The sequence below is a fragment of the Pseudochaenichthys georgianus genome, chromosome 19 (genome assembly GCF_902827115.2).
Source record: "Pseudochaenichthys georgianus chromosome 19, fPseGeo1.2, whole genome shotgun sequence".
Classification (NCBI taxonomy): Eukaryota; Metazoa; Chordata; class Actinopteri; order Perciformes; family Channichthyidae; genus Pseudochaenichthys; species Pseudochaenichthys georgianus.
Genome location: NC_047521.1, coordinates 9,220,082 through 9,243,441, shown reverse-complemented (window position 1 = coordinate 9,243,441; position 23,360 = coordinate 9,220,082). Strand labels below are relative to the sequence as shown.

Below are 23,360 nucleotides of genomic sequence, written 5' to 3'. Positions count from 1 at the left end.
ATGGGGTTGAGGTCAGAGCTCTTTGCAGGCTAGTGAAATTCTTCAGCTCCAAACTGGGACATTTCCTCATGTAATTCACCTGGTGCAGGCAGGGGGGCATTGTTATGTTCAGACAGGAAAGGGAAACACACCAACTGTTGACACAATGCTAGAAGCTCACTATTGTCTTAAATCCGAGGTTCCTAAAAATATCATTACATGATGTATGACTTGTGAACAGTTTAATCATAAATGATTTTCTTGTTAGATTGTTTTATATAAATACATTCTAGGTGCCTGAAGTAGAGAAAGTGTGGCGTATTTCTCACAAGAAAAAAGGATTGAGGTCAGAGAATGCAGATATGCAGATATTCAGATATTCAGATAGTCAGAGAATGCAGATATTCAGATATTCAGATATTCAGAGAATGCAGATATTCAGATATTCAGAGAATGCAGATATTCAGATATTCTTAAAACAACGAGAAGTTAGTTATTCTAGTGAAGCCGACTGATTTGCCTGTGCAGGTGAGCAGTAGCAGCTGTGACACGCTCATGAAGGACATTAAGATGAAGTCTTGCTGAATAATGGGTAAACTTGGCTTGTCATTGCATCCATTCTTTATGACTACTATTGCTCCTGAGAGGCTAGTAAAGATGCTGTATGAACAAAGCTGAGGTTTAACATCCCTCTGGGCTTTTGTCGTCGACATATCACTCTTGTTTCTATTTTGAGGACCCACCAGAAATAAGTGAAAAAGGTTGCTCCACTCCACTCGTGTATGTACAGTGTGACAGAGGCCTCCTTCACGGCCTGCAGCCACCAGACATCTGGGCTCTGCGTTGGGGGATTTTCCGCTGCATTGTAAAGCCTGCTTAGTGCTAAACAGCAGCTCCCAGACTGTTCGTAGGAGACGCAGCCCATCAACACATAACACATCCACCCTCCCTCAGGCCCACATCAATCTCCTTCCAAAATCAGAAGGGGTAGTTTCCCTGCTACCGACACAGCTGCTGAGCACTGAGCATGGAGCATGGAGGCAGATTATGTAACATGATGTAAGACATATTGCTGTGCTCACACTAACGTTAAAACAATTCTGAATATGGATACAAGTTATTTCCTGATTACAGAGACATGAATAATCCTCTTTGTCTAATAACTAATGGTGTTGTCACTAATTATTATTTGAACCATAGTGTGTTTGTTCATTTTAATATCTAACCAGAACTTGAAAACTTCTTAATTATGATTCATCCTTGCAGAGATAGGTTTGTAAAAAAAGAAATCTTCTGGGACCTGGAATAGTTCACTTTTGTATGGTGTGAGGAAGGGGAGATGTATCCTTCATCTATATATATGGTTTAAAAAAAAGATTGCAGCCATTAATGGTGAAAGAAAAGCTAAGGTTACATGTATCTTGCACTGTGCAGCAATCCTCTGCAGCAAGCACACTCAAAGACTTAGTCACAAGGCCATGCTTGAATAGAACTGAGCAGCATGTGTTCACCATTCACACTACAGGATGTTCCCATGAGGATGGCCGGTCTAGGTACTTATGGGAAATGAGAGCCATGTGTAAACAGCCTAGCTGCAGATCAGGTGGCTGACCCTCCTTTCTTTGCTAACTGGGATGGCAGTCGTCCACCCCACCCCTTTACACACAGACACACACACAGTGCTGCCACCAAGCTGTTACTGAAACACGCATTTCCAGAGAGAATACAAATAAATAAATAAAAATGTCTCTCTGGTTGAAGGAAGGGAGGAGTGGTGGGGTTTTGAGGCCTGGCTGATAGCCTGAAGCAGAACTTGTTTACGCTCTTACACACGGACCAGCAGTGGCTCATGTAAGAAGGGAATAACTGGAGAAACAGAGAGCGAGAGAGAAATAAAGACAAATATCCAAAGGAACATTACTCAACATGCTATTTCAGGAAGGCACTATGTTTTTAATCGGGGCTAAAAGAAGGGCAGGGAAGAAGAAAAAAACAGACAGATGGACAAAGAATGGAACACAGAGTGGAAAGGGATAGAAAACAATGGGATGTTTTAATACCCATAGGTCTGTTGTCCCTTTCCGGTTTCAAATGACAATGTCCTCCATGCACAAAGCCAGTTCTATAAGACGTGTTTTCCTGTTTGGACTTCAACCCAATCCAACATCGCTAAGATGCATTTTAAACTGTGAGCCAAACCTGATGACCAAACAGCCGTGTTGGCCCTGATGATGACTGAATGGAGGATAAACCCTGCAGCCAGGTTCCAATATGGTGCACAGACTGTAACCAGAGGAGAGTCGTTTATTACAGCAGCAGATGAATGCCTATTGTTAAGGATGGTATACAAATGACCCCTGCCTGCATGTGTGCAGAATGCAGGTTGGTTTGTGTGACGACGAGTGCTATATAAATAAACTTCCATAGTCATGACAACTATTTATATGGTCGTATTTTTCTGACATGGACATATTTTTAAAAGGTACAGAGTAGCCCTATCTCACTTTCTGTGCCCATCTCTCTCTAAATCACACAATCTTTTGATCTCCGTCTCTCTCCCCAGCCTCAGGCCCGCCCGCCTGCCTGACTTCCTTCCTCTCCAAAGAGAACTAGGAGCCCAGTTCCTCTCAACAGAAGAATGGCCTCTTTCTTCACAGCTGCCAAACTTCTGCCGCTGCCTTGCAAACAGAGCCAAACGCAGATTATTCCAAAACGGTCCTAACAGACCCACGTACAGTGTTTGTGATTGTGGGTTTGAAGCCATTGCCAGATAAAAAAATCGGAGAATTCTTATTGATTTTTGTTTTTTTTGTTATTATTTGTTTTTTGTACTTTGTTAATTATTAATTTGAGTGAGGAAAAAAAAGGAAATATATATATATATATATTATTGTTGTATGTTTTTGTTTCTAACATGTTCAATAAACCGACAAAAAAAAAAAATCAATCAATCAAGCACTCATATTTGCTAAAAACGACTTGCCAGATATTGAGTTCCCATATATTTGAATGAAGTTGCTGAGTCACTGGTAGAATTACAAATCAAGCGCTGAATGATGAGAACATTATTACTCAGCTTAAACAACTTTAACATACATCCAACTGGCTGTTGATGGATGTCCATGACATTCTTCTTGTTTATCAGTGTTTCGCATTTTTCAATCATTTTGTATAAATCATATCCGCACTGAACTTTTAAAAAGGTATGTTAATAGTGCATTTTAGTGGGAACAGAAAAACAGTAACCAATTGTTGAGCATAGCAACGTCAAATAAATTAGTGCTCAATATTATCATCGAATTTACAAGTGAAATACTGAGCAACGCTTTCGGGTGGGATAACACGACTCAAGTTGCAGCTAGGTACAACAATGCTTTACCACAACTGTACACACACTACACACGCTGGATTAGCTCATCCTTACAGTGTGTGTTCATACTGCATGTCAGTAATCTTACTGTATGTCAGGCCATGCACAAACTGGCACGGCTGGCTGACAATGACCTGGGATGTCCAATGGTCCTGGTCAGGATGGGGCGATATGAAGACGGTAGAATAAAGATGCAGAATAAGAGGCTTTTGTGTAAATAATGCCACTTTCTGTTATTGACAGAGAAATAATAATATTCAACAACAAAAAACGTCACAGTCAATTTCCAAGCAACAGAAACTGAAAATGCCGTTCTCCTGATTTACTCCGTTTTATATCATATCATCCTAAAAAGCTTTGGGTTAAGGACTGACTAAAAAAGACATTCACTTGGATTGTGTCGTACTGGGATGGACAGTTCTTACTTTTCTCTGAAAATATGTGTTGGATTCATTGATAATGAAAATGTAAAAGCTAAGCTAACTAGCTGGCTCTTCGGATCCTGATGCCACAGAAAAAGCCATTGTGCCCCCCCCCCCAGTCAGGAGGCTGCTGTGTGCCCGCTCCATTGTTCAAATGTCAATCGGAGGTCTTTGTCTCAGACGTCGCCCCCTGCATGGGCCAACACGGAGAGCTGCCCACTCAACGTACAATAGCTGCTGGGGCATCTTCAACAATGGTTGAGAAGAAGGGAGGGGGGTGTCTGTGGGGTCCCAGCTGCTACTGTATGTATAGAAAGGAGGTGATGGCATATGCTGTCCAAAATGAAAACATCTGGAGGTATTTTTCATCTTGGGAATTGATATCATTCCAAACCAGACGAAAGAAAAGCTCATAAACAACTAATAATATTGTTTAAATGCAAGATATTAAAATAACCCACTCATGTTTAGCGATAAAAGGAGACTTAAACATTCCGCTATACTGTTAACACCAAATATGTGATTGTATTTCACCATTGTGGGATTTAAGATGTGTCACCCATCTGTATATCCGGATCTTTGTCGATAAGTGACATTGGTTGAACTCTTCTTATCTGTACATTACCGGTATAAAATGTCTAACAACGTTAATATACCATTATAAAGCAAACAGGTCTCAAGGGAGACAACATCTGTGTGTTTAAAATATGTTTATTTATGTTAAGGCTTGCATTTTATGTAACTCTGCAGCCCCATGAGTTCAAAAAGTAAAGTAAACATGTTAATTCCTGCAAGCTGATTGAATAAACACCCCTGAACACGGTGACGGGGAGAGACTCATTGCTATCAAAGGAATGGCTTAGCCTATCACAATGTGCACAAACTATCACTTATTTGAAGTTAGGCAATGTTGCTAAATTGTTTCAAAAAGGACATGAAGTTCAGGCACATTACATCACTCAAATACACGTCAAGGGTTTTTTTAACAAATATGATCCTTGGGAGTGTCAGTCTGGTATTGTAATTTTCATTTTTTTCCACCCAATAACAAAACAAACCACATCAGACTAACCACAACGTGTGGATTCTCTGTGAAGCTGCACAGCTTAGAAACACACAGGCAGACATTAAATCATCAAATCACTGACAATCTAGATCTCGAGGTGCCCGGGAGTTTTACCCCCACCTCTACATTTACAATCGCATCCTTTTTGAGACTAACATGGTTCCACGTCGAGGAGAAAAGAGAAAAATCAATCAGCTTGTGCGTTGAGTGTTGGCTGATCCATCTGCTCCACTCTCATCTAGCGGATTTAATAGCCGCAGGATTAGAGGACTGCATGGGTCATAGCAGTCTTCTAGAAACACTATTTATAGCTGCATGGAGACTGAATCAGATTTCAATGTCGTAACACTTTTGGTTCTTTTTTGACCTTCAGAATAAATTGGGCAATTTGAAGCTTCATGTTAGATTAAGATTGAGATGTACATTTCAGTTTGAAAGTACATCAAACTAGAGGGAAGGTTTACCAGTCCATTAATCCTTTGAGGTATAACAGCACAACTCTTACTTCATCACCCCCCCCCCCTCCTTCATCTGTCTGTCTGTCCAGCTGTGAGGGGAAGTGTGGGTCCGAACTGATCTGACCCGCAGCCCAGTGATCTATTTCCGAAAGCACCCATCCCAAAAGATGCCAGGAAATGAGACGGAAACAGAGAGAGGAGGTAGGCGTGTAGAGACAAGGGGATAGAAAGTGCATACGTGCAAGACACATCAGACACTGTGAGACCTGTGATGATGTATGTGATGTATCGTCTGACTCCCACTGAGGACCTGCTGGGGTGAAATGATCACGAGACTATTGATGTGCAGCTTGTTAGATTCTGCACTTGGCATACTACGACAGAAACAAAGCGTGTTCGTTGTTTGACGTTTAAGACAGTCCACTGGAATTTCCCAAAAATGAACCCATTCATGTTTTCCATAACTTCTGGCTCTGAAAACAAAACAGAAAATCCTACACATGGTTGATCATTCATACTCAGTTTATTTGCTGTTAAACTGAGGATTGAATTTGATTGTTTGTAATCTTTTAATGACTCACGTCTATGCTCAGAGCTGCCTATATGTAAGCCTTTAGAAACTGAACAAAGTTTGCACTTTTATATTTTGCAATAGTTAAAAAGCCAACATAAGAGCATGTGTGCTCATAAAACACATCAGGTCAACCAGCTAATGTGAGCATACTTGCTCATGGGAGATTTGAGCATGACAGACAACTAGCCTGCTGATCTGGTCCTGGTGTGACCGTCTGACCAATAGGAACTCGTTGCAGTGTGTCGAAATGAAGCTGCTAATGGAGTCTGGGGAGCTGTGTCCATGTTTGGGAATAACGCTTTTAAGTATTATACTCTAAGATGTGTCTTGATACTCTTGAGTTGTTTATATTCCTAAAAGTTGTCAGTACTGTTATTATCTCGACCAACCTCTGACTGTGCAAACATGTTCAAAAGTGACTCCAAAGACTTACACAAAAACACAGTGGAGAAATGTTTTACCAAGGAACTTTTTCTGCCCCAAAAACACCAGAGGAACCCTAATGCCACACACACACACACACACACACACACACACGCACGCACACACAACACACTCCCCTCAGAAGTGAATTACAGAGCAAAGCCGAGCACAACCACTGTCTCCAATCTTGTTTGGGTGGGTCTTTTTTATGGTTCACTGAGGGAGGAGCGGGAGCCATTTATGACATTTTCTCACCAACAATCTCTCCCCTATACCCGAGTGAAAATAAACTTCAGAAAATAATAGAGGTCAGTCAAATAATGCTCACAACATCTCTACCCTGAGGCTGGACACGCTGGTGTAATTACGACATTTAACATAATTGTCTGTCTCTAACACCAACATGTTTCACTTACTTATGCTGAGCAACTCTAAATGAAGTGAAGTGCTGCTCGATGACCCCTCGTAAAAACATCTGACTGTTAGCTTCTGCTCGTAAAGTTGAATTCAAAGCAGAAATTCAAGGCACAGAGAGAAAGTGTATCTCTAGACTTGAGTAAGTAAGTAACACTTTATTTATATAGCACCCTTCTCAACACGGATGTACAAAGTGCTTTACAGTACAGTACACAGGACACAATTCACAGTACAACTATAACATGTAGAATAAAAGGCATAAAACGGCAGCAGGTAATACATAGGATAAACATACGACAAAACACCAATACAGAAAAAAAAAAAGAAGAACACTAACACTCACCTCCTCCGACGACCCAAAGGCCTGTCTGAAAAGGTGGGTCTTTAACCGCCCCTTAAAAATCTCTATGAGGCCGAGGTTTTTATTATTTGGGGGAGTTTGTTCCAAAGCCTTGGGGCCACCGCCTCAAAGGCACGGTCACTTAGTCTTTGAGCCTGGTTCGGGGCACCCTTAGGAGGCCTTGCTCAGAGGACCTCAGGGCCCGGGTTGTGGATGTGCGGGTGGATAAGGTCATTGATGTAGGCTGGGCTTGGCCATGGACGGCTCTATATGTGAAGAGCAGTACTTTGAATTGGGTTCTGAGATGGACAGGGAGCCAGTGCAGGGCAGAAAGGATCGGAGTGATGTGGCATGTTTTTTTGGACCGAGTCAGTAATCTGGCTGCTGCAGCGTTTTGGACCTGTTGTAACCGGTGTATTGATGTTGTGTTGAGGCAGGAGAACAGAGCATTACAGTAATCAAGCCGGGATGAAATAAAGGCATGGATAGCCATCTCCATTTCTGCGTTGGATAACCCCCTGAGCTTGGCAATGTTCCTGAGGTGGAAAAAACAGGTACGGGTCAGAAGTGTTATGTGTTTGTCTAGTAGCATTGACTGATCGAAGGTAACACCAAGGGTTTTTTAAACACAGTCCCATACAAGCGGTGTATCAGTATGTGTATATGGAGCAAATAGCCGCGTTCACACTGCGGTACGGTACTTTCCCACAAAGGTTCATGCGAACTTAGTTCATGCAAACTCTTTAGTTCGCATGAACTAAGTACAGATCGCGTTCACACCAGAAAAAGTCCCTGGGGGTGGATTAGGCAAATGAAGCCGCTGACGTCACTTCCTTCTTCTTCTGCTTTGGGTTTACTGGCAGGCTGCAAACCACTTCACGGCGTATACTGCCGCCCAAAGTCCCCGTCGGAAGTCCCCGGAGTTGGGGGCTGGCTTCAGTAGAAGCTGCTGGGAGTCCCAGCAGCTTCTACTGAAGCCTTCCGAGTAAATCGCCAGAACGCCGACCCTCCTCATCTCCACCGCTCCCATGTTTTATTTTGTGTTGCCATAAGTTAGTCTCTTCTGCGTTTCTGCGCTGGGCTAATGCTAATAATGCTAATGCTAATGCGAGGATAATAAAATGGCGGCTTCACAACACTTTTTGGGAGTTTTTACGGGGCGTGGTTTGCAATCCGCCCAGCCAATCAGGAATATAGCTCTTTCTCAAAAAAGAGCCGCTCGAAAGTCCCTGCTCTCTAGCAGGGACTTTCGAGGGGGTAAAAAGGTTCGCATGAACTACTTTTAGTACCGGCTCTTTTGGTTGTGAACGCGATCATGAACTAAGTTCGCATGAACCTTTGTGGGAAAAGTACCGCAGTGTGAACGCGGCTAAGATGTGGCCCGTATCCAGCCGACACGTGTTTTCATCTTTATAGGTTTGAACTTTAGGGTCAATGTAGGAATTATAAAGGGAGTTAATCTGTGGTCTGTTCTACTTTTATCTCAGAGTTTATTACCAATACTGCTCTTGTTTAGATTGACAGCAATGTGCAGGAGGGCTTATCACATGGCTGCTGCTGGGTAAAGGACATCTCGTCTGTAGTCTTTCTTAAGTGTTGTTTTGAAAAGCTCATGAAACATTTACAACAAATGTTTTAGTGCTGCAACATAGCAAGCAGATCATTAAGCATTTTTATTATTTCAAATGGAGTTATATTAACTTTTCAAGCAAAAATATTGACCGCTTTCGACTTTAGATAATGGGAGCATTTTTAACTTGTCTTCAAAATATATGAAAAAAAAGCATTATTTGATTTCTGAGAGTTGGGGTGGTCAAATAAACATGACTCCACCTCGGCGTCCAGAATAACGAAATGTGTTTTTATAGCAATTCTATGGTATTTTAAAAGACACAACATATATCTAATAACTAGCAGATTAATTAGATGCCATGTGCTTTTATTCATCTCATCTGCAGGACTGAAATATGCTTTATTCTAATGTTATAATAACATTTTAAGGAAATACTGTGCATTAAATGCCTAACACGCCTTGCAGCAGATGAAAGATTATTTTATAATGAAATTGTTTCACAATAACTTGTCTTTTTAACCCGTCTTTCTGGAGTAATTTAATTATTCACCACTCTATCCTAAAGGGATTAAGAGTTTATAGTCACAGCAAATAAACTCACTGAGGATGGGAAAGATTAGTAGAAGCCAGAAAATACTGGATTAGGTATTTTGGCAGATGCAAAGATGCAGTGGGTTTTGAACCTGTGACTAGGGCTGCTCGATTATGGCAAAAATCATAATCTCGATTATTTGGGTCAATAATTGATATCACGATTATTAAAAACGATTATCCATTTACTTTGAAAACATCAATTTATTGAAAAAAAAAAAGGTGTAGTATGTTTTTAACAGTTGATTACCCTGAACTTTAAGTATAATTAAATCGAAAAACAAATAAAATAAATATATATATTTTATTTGAGCGATTAATTGAGCAGCCCTACCTGTGACGGCCCGTCCACACAGCGGCGTGCGTTGACGCTTGCCGGCGGGCGTGTCTGACACTCGACCAACAATCAATCACATGAATCTCCCGCCCCAGACACACAAACACGCGGTTTGATTGGCTAGAGCTTGTACTGGCATATGATTCGATTAGCTGACGCCTCCATCGAGGCGTCAAAAGTTGAACATTGCTCAACTTTTGAAGCGAGCAATTAAGGTGTTGGATGGGGTTGAGGTCAGAGCTCTTTGCAGGCCAGTGAAATTCTTCAGCTCCAAACTGGGACATTTCCTCATGTAATTCACCTGGTGCAGGCAGGGGGGGCATTGTTATGTTCAGACAGGAAAGGGAAACACACCAACTGTTGACACAATGCTAGAAGCTCACTATTGTCTTAAATCCGAGGTTCCTAAAAATATCATTACATGATGTATGACTTGTGAACAGTTTAATCATAAATGATTTTCTTGTTAGATTGTTTTATATAAATACATTCTAGGTGCCTGAAGTAGAGAAAGTGTGGCGTATTTCTCACAAGAAAAAAGGATTGAGGTCAGAGAATGCAGATATGCAGATATTCAGATATTCAGATAGTCAGAGAATGCAGATATTCAGATATTCAGATATTCAGAGAATGCAGATATTCAGATATTCAGAGAATGCAGATATTCAGATATTCTTAAAACAACGAGAAGTTAGTTATTCTAGTGAAGCCGACTGATTTGCCTGTGCAGGTGAGCAGTAGCAGCTGTGACACGCTCATGAAGGACATTAAGATGAAGTCTTGCTGAATAATGGGTAAACTTGGCTTGTCATTGCATCCATTCTTTATGACTACTATTGCTCCTGAGAGGCTAGTAAAGATGCTGTATGAACAAAGCTGAGGTTTAACATCCCTCTGGGCTTTTGTCGTCGACATATCACTCTTGTTTCTATTTTGAGGACCCACCAGAAATAAGTGAAAAAGGTTGCTCCACTCCACTCGTGTATGTACAGTGTGACAGAGGCCTCCTTCACGGCCTGCAGCCACCAGACATCTGGGCTCTGCGTTGGGGGATTTTCCGCTGCATTGTAAAGCCTGCTTAGTGCTAAACAGCAGCTCCCAGACTGTTCGTAGGAGACGCAGCCCATCAACACATAACACATCCACCCTCCCTCAGGCCCACATCAATCTCCTTCCAAAATCAGAAGGGGTAGTTTCCCTGCTACCGACACAGCTGCTGAGCACTGAGCATGGAGCATGGAGGCAGATTATGTAACATGATGTAAGACATATTGCTGTGCTCACACTAACGTTAAAACAATTCTGAATATGGATACAAGTTATTTCCTGATTACAGAGACATGAATAATCCTCTTTGTCTAATAACTAATGGTGTTGTCACTAATTATTATTTGAACCATAGTGTGTTTGTTCATTTTAATATCTAACCAGAACTTGAAAACTTCTTAATTATGATTCATCCTTGCAGAGATAGGTTTGTAAAAAAAGAAATCTTCTGGGACCTGGAATAGTTCACTTTTGTATGGTGTGAGGAAGGGGAGATGTATCCTTCATCTATATATATGGTTTAAAAAAAAGATTGCAGCCATTAATGGTGAAAGAAAAGCTAAGGTTACATGTATCTTGCACTGTGCAGCAATCCTCTGCAGCAAGCACACTCAAAGACTTAGTCACAAGGCCATGCTTGAATAGAACTGAGCAGCATGTGTTCACCATTCACACTACAGGATGTTCCCATGAGGATGGCCGGTCTAGGTACTTATGGGAAATGAGAGCCATGTGTAAACAGCCTAGCTGCAGATCAGGTGGCTGACCCTCCTTTCTTTGCTAACTGGGATGGCAGTCGTCCACCCCACCCCTTTACACACAGACACACACACAGTGCTGCCACCAAGCTGTTACTGAAACACGCATTTCCAGAGAGAATACAAATAAATAAATAAAAATGTCTCTCTGGTTGAAGGAAGGGAGGAGTGGTGGGGTTTTGAGGCCTGGCTGATAGCCTGAAGCAGAACTTGTTTACGCTCTTACACACGGACCAGCAGTGGCTCATGTAAGAAGGGAATAACTGGAGAAACAGAGAGCGAGAGAGAAATAAAGACAAATATCCAAAGGAACATTACTCAACATGCTATTTCAGGAAGGCACTATGTTTTTAATCGGGGCTAAAAGAAGGGCAGGGAAGAAGAAAAAAACAGACAGATGGACAAAGAATGGAACACAGAGTGGAAAGGGATAGAAAACAATGGGATGTTTTAATACCCATAGGTCAAATTAGGTTACAGTATATAGCTATTTTGGGTAAAGTAAGTCAATTATCATATATAAGATTTTTAATATGCAGAAAATGCTGTTTTACATAATGCTTACACTGGCAATTTAAGAAACTTTGATTTGAACACCTGAAGGAGGAATATATAAAAAAATATATATATTTATATTAAGACCACCCTACGCTGGAACCGCTAACAATTTATCAAACTGAAAGAAAACACTTTATTTGTAAGGGGTTTTGTGGAGGATTGTATAAGATTATAATTTTTTTAAGTAAAGATAATAACAAAATAAGCTAACTTTAGCCGTCAGGTAAACGTAATGGAGTGGAAAGTACAACATGTATCTCAGAAATGTGGTAGAGTAGAAGTATAAAGAAGCATGAAATTGAAATAAGGTAAGTAAAGTAGAAGTACCTACAAATTGTAATTGCACTTAGTTACTTTTGCCCGTGCCTGAAGATGGTTCAAAGGGAACAATGGTGCTCCTGATAGTGTCAGTGAATGATATAGCCCAGTGTGCGTGTGCGTGTGCATGCGTGTGTGAGGTGCTGGCTGTGAAAGTGAGTAAGCTGCTCCACCCCCCACCGCGGCTTAGGGCACAGCTCCAACAGGTGGACAGGAGCACAATGCAACACTGGAGCAAGCAGTGGATGACATCACAGCCCAGGATGCACAAAGAAAACATCCCTTTGCTCTCGCACATGTGTCAGCCTTCTGAGTCACATGTGTCAGCCTTCTGAGTCACATGTGTCAGCCTTCTGAGTCACATGCGTCATGAGGTATTCCCACACATGATTGCATGCAGGCGGACTAAAGACGAAACACTCGTTGCTAGAAGATAAGAGTGCCACATGAACGCGTGTGTGTGTGTGTGTGTGTGTGTGTGTGTGTGTGTGTGTGTGTGTGTGTGTGTGTGTGTGTGTGTGTGTGTGTGTGTGTGTGTGTGTGTGTGTGTGTGTGTGTGTGTGTGTGTGTGTGCAGGAGAACAATGCTCCTGGGAAGTTGGGGTAATGTCGCAAATAAAGGGTGTGGTTTCTTGTTAAATCACGAGACAGCTTTAATGTGTCACCTAACAGTACTAAATGTTCTATGGACACAGTAACAACAGCATGGGTGAAGATTAATCTTCTAGGTTAATCATTATCAATTCCAGTGTATAATTAAAAAACGGACCTTAGTCCACTCAGGGTCATTTAACAGCCACTTTGGGGCCTGGAGCCCCTAGTCTGCAGCAGTTTTCCGGTGAGCTCAGTTCCATAACGCCACACCATCAGATCTATTTTGATTTCAAAACTTCAACTTCATCCCAAAGCATTGTTAACTGATATTTCTGGAACCATAAAAAGACTTGCATAGGATTATTTCTCAAATGCAGTGATACTACACAACACCTGTACACAGATGTTGATGTGTACATATTATCAGGGCACTAAGCCTTTAATAAAATATGGCAAACTCGGAACAATCTATGTTGTCTTAACAAAATCAGATGTATAAGAATTGTGCCTAAATAAAAAAATATTGAATTAGCAAAGGTACATCTCATCACAAGGTCCATTAACACATTGGGTATGTGCTCTTACACTAATATGGGGAAGCAGGAATACAATTCAGTAATCTGCTCAAATTAATATGAGCCAAAATAAAAAGTCTTGAAACACAAAGGCACCAAAAGAAGAAGAATAACCGGAGCTTCTGCTAAACGGCTTGGTCCTGACACTGCCTGCCAGCTCAGGCAGTCCACTAATGAGACGTCTATGGGAGCTGCCGGACTTATTTCAGAGGGTATTGAAGCTACACAAGCACAGCCTCTGTTTATGTAAGGATGGTAATGTGTTTCAGATTACAGACGGTTGTGTGGAAATTCTTGTGGCGAGACTGGACTTTTCACTGGTGGATTGCAGGGGAGCGCGCCCACAAGGCATTTCTCAAAAAGCCTTCTATGAATCCGCCAGTTCAGTGGAGACTCTTTTTCTGTGATAAGCACAGAATCTCCTGGGAGTGACAGGCTAAGGAACTGAAGAAACATAGCATAAAGAGTTCTCTTGAAGTTTCGAGTAGTACGTTATGAAAGAAGCATATTTTACTTGCACAATTGGCCAGATGCTGTCCCTAAGCCTACGATTGTAATTGACATTATGCTCTGCTATCCAAGAAAAATAGCTACTGGGCAAATGAGCAGGAAGCTTAGAGCGAACACTGTCTATCTTAGTGATCATCTATAAATATTTCTCTTCCAGTCCTGACCACCGCTAGGAGGAAAAAACTTTAATAGGCGGGTTGGGATTAAATATTCTTAGAGGCATTTGCTGCACAGTATCACCCATTTCCATCTTTGCTGCAGGGTAAGAGTATTTCAGAACTTCTCCCCATGGTTTTATCGGTGAGGAATGAACAGATAGATACAAATACAGTATGTGAGATGAAACTAAGGAGAGAACCCTAGGCAAAAAAGGCTTTGATGGCAAATGCTAAAAGGATCCTATGACATAAAAGTGTTTAGTACCAAATGTGCTAAACAGAAAAGAAAGACATGACTTATCGGTAGAGCCATATCTCAGAGGGCTGCTCAATTCATCGTATTTTAATCGCAATTACAATTTTGGCTTGCAACGATTATGAAAACAACGTAATCGTAATAAAACGATTTTTTTTTTTTTTTTTATTAGCCTATATATATATTTTTTTATTGGTTTTTCAGTTGAATTATACTTAAAGTTCAGGGTAATTAACTGTTTGTTATGGATGTTTTCAACGTAAATGGATAATCGTTTTTAATAATCGTGATATCAATTATTGACCCAAATAATCGAGATTATGATTTTTGCCATAATCGAGCAGCCCTATCTCAGAGTACAAAGTCTGACCCTTGACCTTTGGTTTCTCAGCCTGACAAGCTCTACCTGAGCCACATGGGTACTTTGATCCCTCTGATTATACTGCAGGAAAAAGAGGGAAAAGAGTTTCTGCACCACACCTCTTCAAGTTAACCAGTTAAAACAGGAGAACCATTGTTCCCTAAAACCGCAGATGAGAAGAATTTGACTGTAATTTGATCGCCAAAAATCCAGGAAACACCAGAAATAGAGTGACAACTTGAATTGTGAGTTATATAACTCTGAAGAACATGTCTGCACATAGGGTTCCCAACTCGCCTATGAAGAGCAGTGGCAGGAAACAATGAAATGTGAGGAGCAAAGGCAAGGGGAAATGCCAGCTTTCCTGCTCCGTTGGTCTGCTCCATATTATTGGAGACTTCCTGTTCAAAGTCCTCTTTAACTCCCCATAGATGGGTTCAAAGGTCAAATCACTCTGCGCAGTTCATACAGTCAAACAAACAGGAGCTTTCAGAATATGTTATCACTTATTCAAACATGATATTCTATAGATATTCATCTTGAAATCTCTATCTAGAGCTCACTGGAAAAACAAGAGGGTGCCTGAGCAAAGAATTCTTAGCCTCTGGTTGAATATTTTTATAATGGTGCTTACTACATCTGGGCAATTCAGACTTTGTTGTGTGCTAAAATAATTTTCAAATAGTGCACATATTTGGGATGTTATTGTCGTTTGCTATGGGACAGTAGCCCCTCCCATCATATATGTCAACAAGACTGAAACAAACATCCAGACCTGTGAAGCTCAGACCCTCAACATTTATGTGTTTACCAATTCTTATTCATCTTCACTTTAACATGTCAAAATGTTGTCCAGTGCTTGTCAGTTCTTTCAGGAGTATTAGACATTCATTAGGAATTCTGGATTCCAAGGGACAGTCAAAACAACGCTGCCTTATGGAGACATTTAGCTGTGCCTTAAACTGTGCCTGGCACACATACTGTAAGCTTGGTGCACCATCACACACACAGTTAGCAGAGAGCTTCCTTCACTCACTGCTGTTAGTATTAGGAGATCGTGGCTGAAGCCCTCTTTGCATCCATCCTGCAAGAACTATTTTTAGCGAAACTCCTCTGATGCCATCCCCGGGGGAATCAATTGCAAATCAATTTAGAGAACCAAGAGAGCAATCACCTGTAAAACATGAATTTTGATACTATAATTGACTTCAGTCTCAAAACCATTCCCGTCATTTTGAATCACCTTATTCCCCTCCATAAATACTCTTTGGTCCAATGGACTGTTCCGCACCGTTTCAGCCCAAACATTCTTATAGCGACTGGTCAATTCAGGCAAATTCCCAAGACCCTACAGGAATGTGGCTTGAACTGTTATCCTACCAGACATCTTTATAAAGAGACTGGGCATCGGCTGGGCTCTATTTAGAGATTGGGAGGCTACATCGCAGGGAACAGGCCACACAGTTCAACCTCAAGTCAACAAAGTCAATGTCAACTAGGGAAACCAGCAAACCTTTCCAAACCATGCTCCATTTGGGAACTTGATTACATTCTCAACGTGGCAAGCACTTAATGGCACAAGTAGAACTCCATCATTTAGTCGGTTGCTAATCGAACTCAGGCAATGGGAGTCACTACACAATGAATAGCTGCTAACCAAAGCTCAGCCTTTGACCCACATCAAATGAAAATACTTTACCTTGGAAGTTCTGCTTTTCAATATCCAAATCCAATGAGGGTTTATTATTTACCTATTATACTTGTTAAACAAATCATATACATTTATATTGTTAAGCAGAACTTGTGTGTGCAAACGGTCTCTTTAATTAGGCCAGGCAGTTAACTGGAAGGCTCAGTTCCCCCATTTAGCGTAGAATACACCCAGGAGAGGTGTGCAGATGTGCTCCAGCCAGCTCACTTGTTTTGTATAACTGCACCAGGACAAATGGAGACCATTAGATGCCTCATGCTCTGTGGACCTCTCCTTCAAGTGGTCCACTCCCACAAAGTAGCAAACAGGAAGCACTCCTGGCTGGTCACACCCTCAACTGCATCTGCACACGCCATGTCCGCACAGAGCTGTCTAGCTGAAGAGAAAAACAAACATGCAGAAAATGGGAGAGATATGGGAGAAGGGGCCTCATGCTGTCTGCTAGCTCGTGCACATCACAGAAACTCATCTCTTTTTTCCTCAAAAACACTGTTAACCAGAACTGCCTTATCCTCTATGACACAGACACACCTGGAACTCTTTTCTCTTAGACATGTTCTGCTTCATATTGATACAGTTCAGTGTTCCCCCTAGGATGGAGTCATAGCAGCGGTGCTAAGGCACCCAGCTAAATGTGAGCGTGAAGCGCGTTGAATTCTTTAGTGTGTGCGCGTGCAAAGTGCGCCCCGCATGTTTCTACGTGTCTGCCAGCACAAGAAAGGCTCTTGAGGCCTAGTACATACAGTGGCAATGTCTCAAGATTTAGCAAAATACACCTTTATTGAACATACAGTAACACAAATCCACATAACAAACAATCTAAAATGGTCGCCACTTATTATTATTTTAATTAAAAAATTTTTTTAAATAATCATTTTTAGCTGCGCCACCGCTAATGGTATATAGGGGAAACACTGCATTTAAATAGATGTGTGCATAGAAGTGTAGGGGAACAACTTAATATAATTTGTATTCTCAAATAATCTGCTGGTTGACACGTCTCATCAACGTTGCGTGGAAGTCGGAAACAGTACCGAAGGAGTGGCAGACCGGGGTGGTGGTTCCCCTTTTTAAAAAAGGGGGATCAGAGGGTGTGTGCCAATTACAGAGGCATCACACTACTCAGCCTCCCCGGGAAAGTTTATTCCAAGGTACTCGAAAGGAGGGTCAGGCCGATTGTCGAACCTCAGATTGAGGAGGAACAATGCGGATTGCGTCCTGGTCGTGGAACGATGGATCAGCTTTTTACTCTCGCAAGGATCCTGGAGGGGGCCTGGGAGTACGCTTATCCGGTCTACATGTGTTTTGTAGACTTGGAGAAGGTGTATGACCGAGTTCCCAGGGAGTTACTGTGGGAGGTGCTGCGGGAGTATGGGGTGAGGGGGTCTCTACTCAGGGCCATCCAATCTCTGCACTCCCAAAGCGAGAGCTGTGTCCGGGTCCTCGGCAGTAAGTCGGACCCATTTCCGGTGAGGGTTGGCCTCCGCCAGGGCTGCGCTTTGTCACCAATCCTGTTTGTAATATACATGGATCGGATTTCGAGGCGTAGTCGTGGGGGAGGGGGGTCTGCAGTTCGGTGGACTAAGGATTGCACCACTGCTTTTTGCAGATGATGTGGTTCTGATGGCTTCATCCGTCTGCGACCTTCAGCACTCACTGGATCGGTTCGCAACCGAGTGTGAAGCGGCTGGGATGAGGATCAGCACCTCCAAATCTGAGGCCATGGTTCTCAGCAGGAAACCGATGGACTGTCCACTCCAAGTAGGGAATGAGTCCTTACCCCAAGTGAAGGAGTTCAAGTATCTCGGGGTTTTGTTCTCGAGTGAGGGAACAATGGAGCGTGAGATGGGCCGGAGAATCGGAGCAGTGGGAGCGGTATTGCAGTCGCTTTACCGCACCGTTGTGACGAAAAGGGAGCTGAGCCAGAAGGCAAAGCTCTCTGTCTTCCGGGCCATTTTCGTTCCTAGCCTCACCTATGGTCATGAAGGATGGGTCATGACCGAAAGAACGAGATCGCGGATACAAGCGGCCGAGATGGGTTTTCTCCGCAGGGTGGCTGGTGTCTCCCTTAGGGATAAGGTGAGAAGTTCGGTCATCAGGGAGGGACTCGGAGTTGAGCCGCTCCTCCTTCGCGTCGAAAGGAGCCAGTTGAGGTGGTTCGGGCACCTAGTTAGGATGCCACCTGGACGCCTCCCTAGGGAGGTGTTCCAGGCACGTCCAGCTGGGAAGAGACCAAGGGGTAGACCTAGGACCAGGTGGAGGGATTATATCTCTTCGCTGGCCTGGGAGCGCCTTGGGATCCCCCAGTCAGAGCTGGTTGATGTCGCCAGGGAAAAGAAAGTTTGGGGCTCTCTGCTGGAACTGCTACCCCCGCGACCCGACCACGGATAAGCGGGAGAAGATGGATGGATGGATGGAAATAATCTGCTGATAACTTTCTATATATTGATGGATTGAAAATGGACTATCACTATTTATTTTATTAATAAAATGTATTTTTTCTAATCAACAATCCAAAATACAAAATATATGTCATGTATTGTACTGTAAGACAAGCAGCCCTACTGTCAACAAAGTACTATCAAGAACCAATTCACACTTAGCCCTCCTTTCTGTTGTGTATTGGCATTTTAGGACATAATATACTCTTCAAAATGTCCCTACGGGCAGACCTTGCTGTTGACCTAGATGTTCTACATTACCAAACATTAATTAAACACTCAAACATTAGCAAAGGGACTATGACGAACAAGCTTGATGCAAATAAAGTATCACCATTTTTTAAAAGAGGACACAAACTATCTGGAGCCAGGAGAAACACAGGGGGTGCAACTAAAGGGTATCAAGAAAAGACTTGCAATGACCACAGTGCAGAAGGAACTGGCTTGAAACAAGGTGATGGATCGCGTCTACATTTATCACCCTGATGGCAGAAAGAGAATCACAAAAATGTTGGTGTGGAGATCCTTCTTGAAAAGTTATGTAAGCCTTGTGGCTTACTGTATTGGCCATAGAAGGGAAACCATTCAGTATACGAACCAATAAAGAGAAACCTGCATCCTTAAAATCCTATAAATATGTATTCTACAAGTCACTGCTGGCAGTGTGTCGAGAATATTGTACTGGGACTGGCTTCAAAATCCATGTTATCAACAAAGTGTGTCATGCATTCACCTACAGTATGCCCAGCCTGCATTGGCTCACAATACACTGCAACAAAAAGCTATAGCAGATCTAATACAAATATAATAAAGAATAACATCATGTCCACAATAAGATTCATACCACAACTTCTAAGCTCCACACACACTGTTCAAGTCCTGTTAAGGCCTTGGTATTGTAATGTACATAGCTCTTGAATGTCATGTATTATAGCTCTTTATCTGTGTCTTATCACTCTTTCTTGTACTGTGGTTACATGTTCATTTCCCCTCCAGGAATCAAGTCTGATTTGATCTAATAGATATACTGATAAAGTAGCTTGAAAATATAAAAAAGATGATTTAGTCAATAGTCCATCCTGCCCTTTTCCAGGCTTTTGACACAAGTTTAGCAAACTAAAACATATCAAAATATATCAACCATTCCAATTTGTGATGATCTATATACCAGAATATTTTGGGGTGAAGCCATGTAATTATAAACTCACCACATAGCTCAGAGAAAAATAGTAGGCCTACTTAATTCCCGCAAAGCAGTTCAATTGCTAAAATATCTTTGGCTCCTAGATTAGAGAGATGTGATACAATTCAGGGACAATTTAGTTGTCTACGCATCTCCGTAAATGTGTTTTTGCCAAATGTGTACAATATCTTTCTTTTATTGATGTTAATATCACACATTAACTAGTTACTTTTAAATCACATTTTACTTTGCTGTCAAACAGAAAGACAAACGTTCTCTCATTGCAAATGTGTTTCCTATTGTGGAAAGCTACACTTATAATGTTCTTTTGGACATCTACTGTACCACGACTTTCCACACAACCACCTAGTCATTCCAGGCTCTCTCAAACTGCCACCAGGGATCATTTTTGCACTTTCATTACAGACGGCAGAGGTGAGGAACCGAGATGGTGAAAGTGAAGCCACAGTCCATGTAAACCCACAACAGCTCTCTTCATACACAATGCATACTTGACACTGAGCCACTGACAACACAGCTGATGGAAACCTGTGTGTGTGTGTGTGTGTGTGTGTGTGTGTGTGTGTGTGTGTGTGTGTGTGTGTGTGTGTGTGTGTGTGTGTGTGTGTGTGTGTGTGTGTGTGTGTGTGTGTGTGTGTGTGTGTGTGTGTGTGTGTGTGTGTGTGTGTGTGTGTGTGTGTGTGTGTGTGTGTGTGTGTGTGTGGAGCCTCACACAGCAAGAATATTACCGGTTTGATCGAAAGAAGGCATCACATGAATGCAGTGGCATTACTCCAACGATTGTAATTCAAAAGACTGCAGTATCGTGACAGGTGCAGTGACAACAACATTAGCATAAATTGCAGGCTAGCTTGTTTGTCAAGATTTGTTCAGTCATATATATTATGCCGAACAATATAAGAGAATACTACACTCTGAACGAGCCAAGTTGCACCTGTTGAGCGGCTATAATGTAACAACTAGACACATTTTGGGCTAAAATTACGCTACAAGCTATGTTTGTCCTCACCTGAACGTGTTTTCTTTAGTTCAAACTATTTTCCTGGGCATGTGTGGATTTACAAAGGTTAATGACCGCAGTGCGGTTTGCTTACCTGAGTTTTAAGTTAGTCATGAATTCTTCCAGAGACACGTTGTCCAAAAGCACAAAATCTGCTTTTCCAAACTCCAGGCTCTCGTGCTCTGCCATGTTGATACCTTATTTTCGAATTGAAGTTCGCGAAAAAAAAAAACGTTTTAATAACTTGCTTTGAAGTGCCGACAAGAGGTATGCATTGGCGAGCTTCTCTGAGCACCTCCTCTCCTCAGTGGACAGCTGTGTGCTCAATTCGCATTTTCATTCGTCAAATTGTCATTCAGTCATGTTTTAGTAAGGTCAAAAACTATTTAAAAAATACCCTGTCGCTTCAAATAGAGGAATAAAATGCTGGATATTTCTTTATAGACCCAGCTTTTCTGTTAGAAATAACAAGTTATCCCGAAATATTCCTCATGTCCATGCAAAGTTTCCTCTTAACTAAAAAATGTAACCTTTCCCGTTACATCGTGCGCGAGCTCCGTCCGTTTTCCTGGAGTTTCTCTCCTGTCGTCCCGGCCGACCATCCACCAATAGGATTGCAGCCGCCTCTTCCTAACCACGCCCTCCTGTGGAGAGGTGTTGGTCAGACTGGTGAAATATTTCTAAAGACTACAGCCCCACTGTTTCTGATACATATTTCAGCGATGACGCGCCACCTCTAAGTTGTAAAACACAGGGAGAAAAATACGTAATGTTTTGGCCTCACTTTTAGGATGCCCTCTGTTACCACCATAAAAGGAAAAATAAGGTCTCATCAGTGGGATATGAATGAAAGGTATGGATTAGATACAGTGAAACTGCAGCAAAATAACCTGCTAACTACTAACAATTACACTTTCAGGGATCAGTTCATTTGACCTGCCCATGTTCACTCTGATGAGGCCTGTTCTCCTCTTTTAAAACAACTGTACAAGAAGCTGAACACCATTAACACACTGCCACCAGGCTTACACTGATGTCAGTGCGCCACCTTGTGTAAAACACAGGCACTGCACATGCCTTCTCTAAAAAATATTGGGTTGAATAACTTTGATGGTTTGATTTTGCATTTGTATATTTATCAGGGGCATGGCTGGCATATAAGGGTATTTTTTGAAAATGAATTTGGTTAGGTGTGGGCTTGTAATTTGCTTGTTTAAAAGCATTTGCATTTAAATTTTATCTGGATCCTACATAGAATATAATTTGGAGAAAAATAAGTACAACATTCAGACTTGAATATGTTGTATGTATATGTTTTTGTCCTGACAAAGAGTCATGAGACCCGCCCCCAGAACCCCAACCTCCCTTTATTTCTACTCTTTTAATTTCTCTTATGTACGATGCCTTGTCTTTTTATGCTGCTGCAACGCAAACATTTCCCAAATTGGAATGAATAATGTAGTTCTTATCTTACCTTATCTTATTTTAGGAGTGGAACGGAAAGTGCAGCAGTTCTTCCAGCGACCCTTCTGTTTGGCTGATACCCTGCATGCCACAGTGGGGAGTGGGTGCCAAGACAACTGGGGACTCTTACCTTTGGGAAAGAAGAAGTACCAGCCATTGGAAGGAAATAAGAACGTAAATGTAGCTATACAGACAATCTAGCTACCTCTATTTGACTTGGCATTCACACATCTTGTTCTTGTTGGTGGTGTTGGTGGCACATCAGGCCTGGTTCAGGACTGTGTATGGGAAGCAGGGGTCAGGTCTTCCTAAGAGAAAGGCACACACACACACACACACACACACACACACACACACACACACACACACACACACACACACACACACACACACACACACACACACACACACACACACACACACACACACACACACACACACGCGCACGCGCACACACACACACACACACACACACACACACACACACACACACACACACACACACACACACACACATACTCTAGATGTGTTTCCCCCCTTATGTACCCAATCCCCCCCATGTGAATCACACCTGGCACACACACACACACACACACACACACACACACACACACACACACACACACACACACACACACACACACACACACACACACACACACACACACACACACGCGCGCTCGCGCACACACGGCGCACACACACACACACACACACACACACACACACACACACACACACACACACACACACACACACACACACACACACACACACACACACACACACACACACAACACACACACTCTAGATGTGTGTGTCCCCCTTATGTGCCCATCCCCCCACATGGATCACA

The 23,360-nt window shown here is 42.2% G+C and overlaps 1 protein-coding gene across 1 annotated transcript in view; it reads right to left on the bottom strand.

The window, feature by feature from the left end:
- Positions 1-22,799, bottom strand: part of myo1d (myosin 1D) — a 126,520-nt gene extending 103,721 nt beyond the window's left edge. Inside the window, exons 1-3 of the mRNA XM_034107571.2 lie at positions 22,710-22,799; positions 22,515-22,634; positions 21,135-21,684 (exon numbers count right to left, since the gene is read on the bottom strand). Of these exons, the coding sequence (XP_033963462.1) occupies positions 21,135-21,229 (95 nt within the window). The 5' untranslated portion in view covers positions 21,230-21,684; positions 22,515-22,634; positions 22,710-22,799. The remainder of the gene's footprint in view (positions 1-21,134; positions 21,685-22,514; positions 22,635-22,709) is intronic.
- Positions 22,800-23,360: the final 561 nt, after the last annotated feature.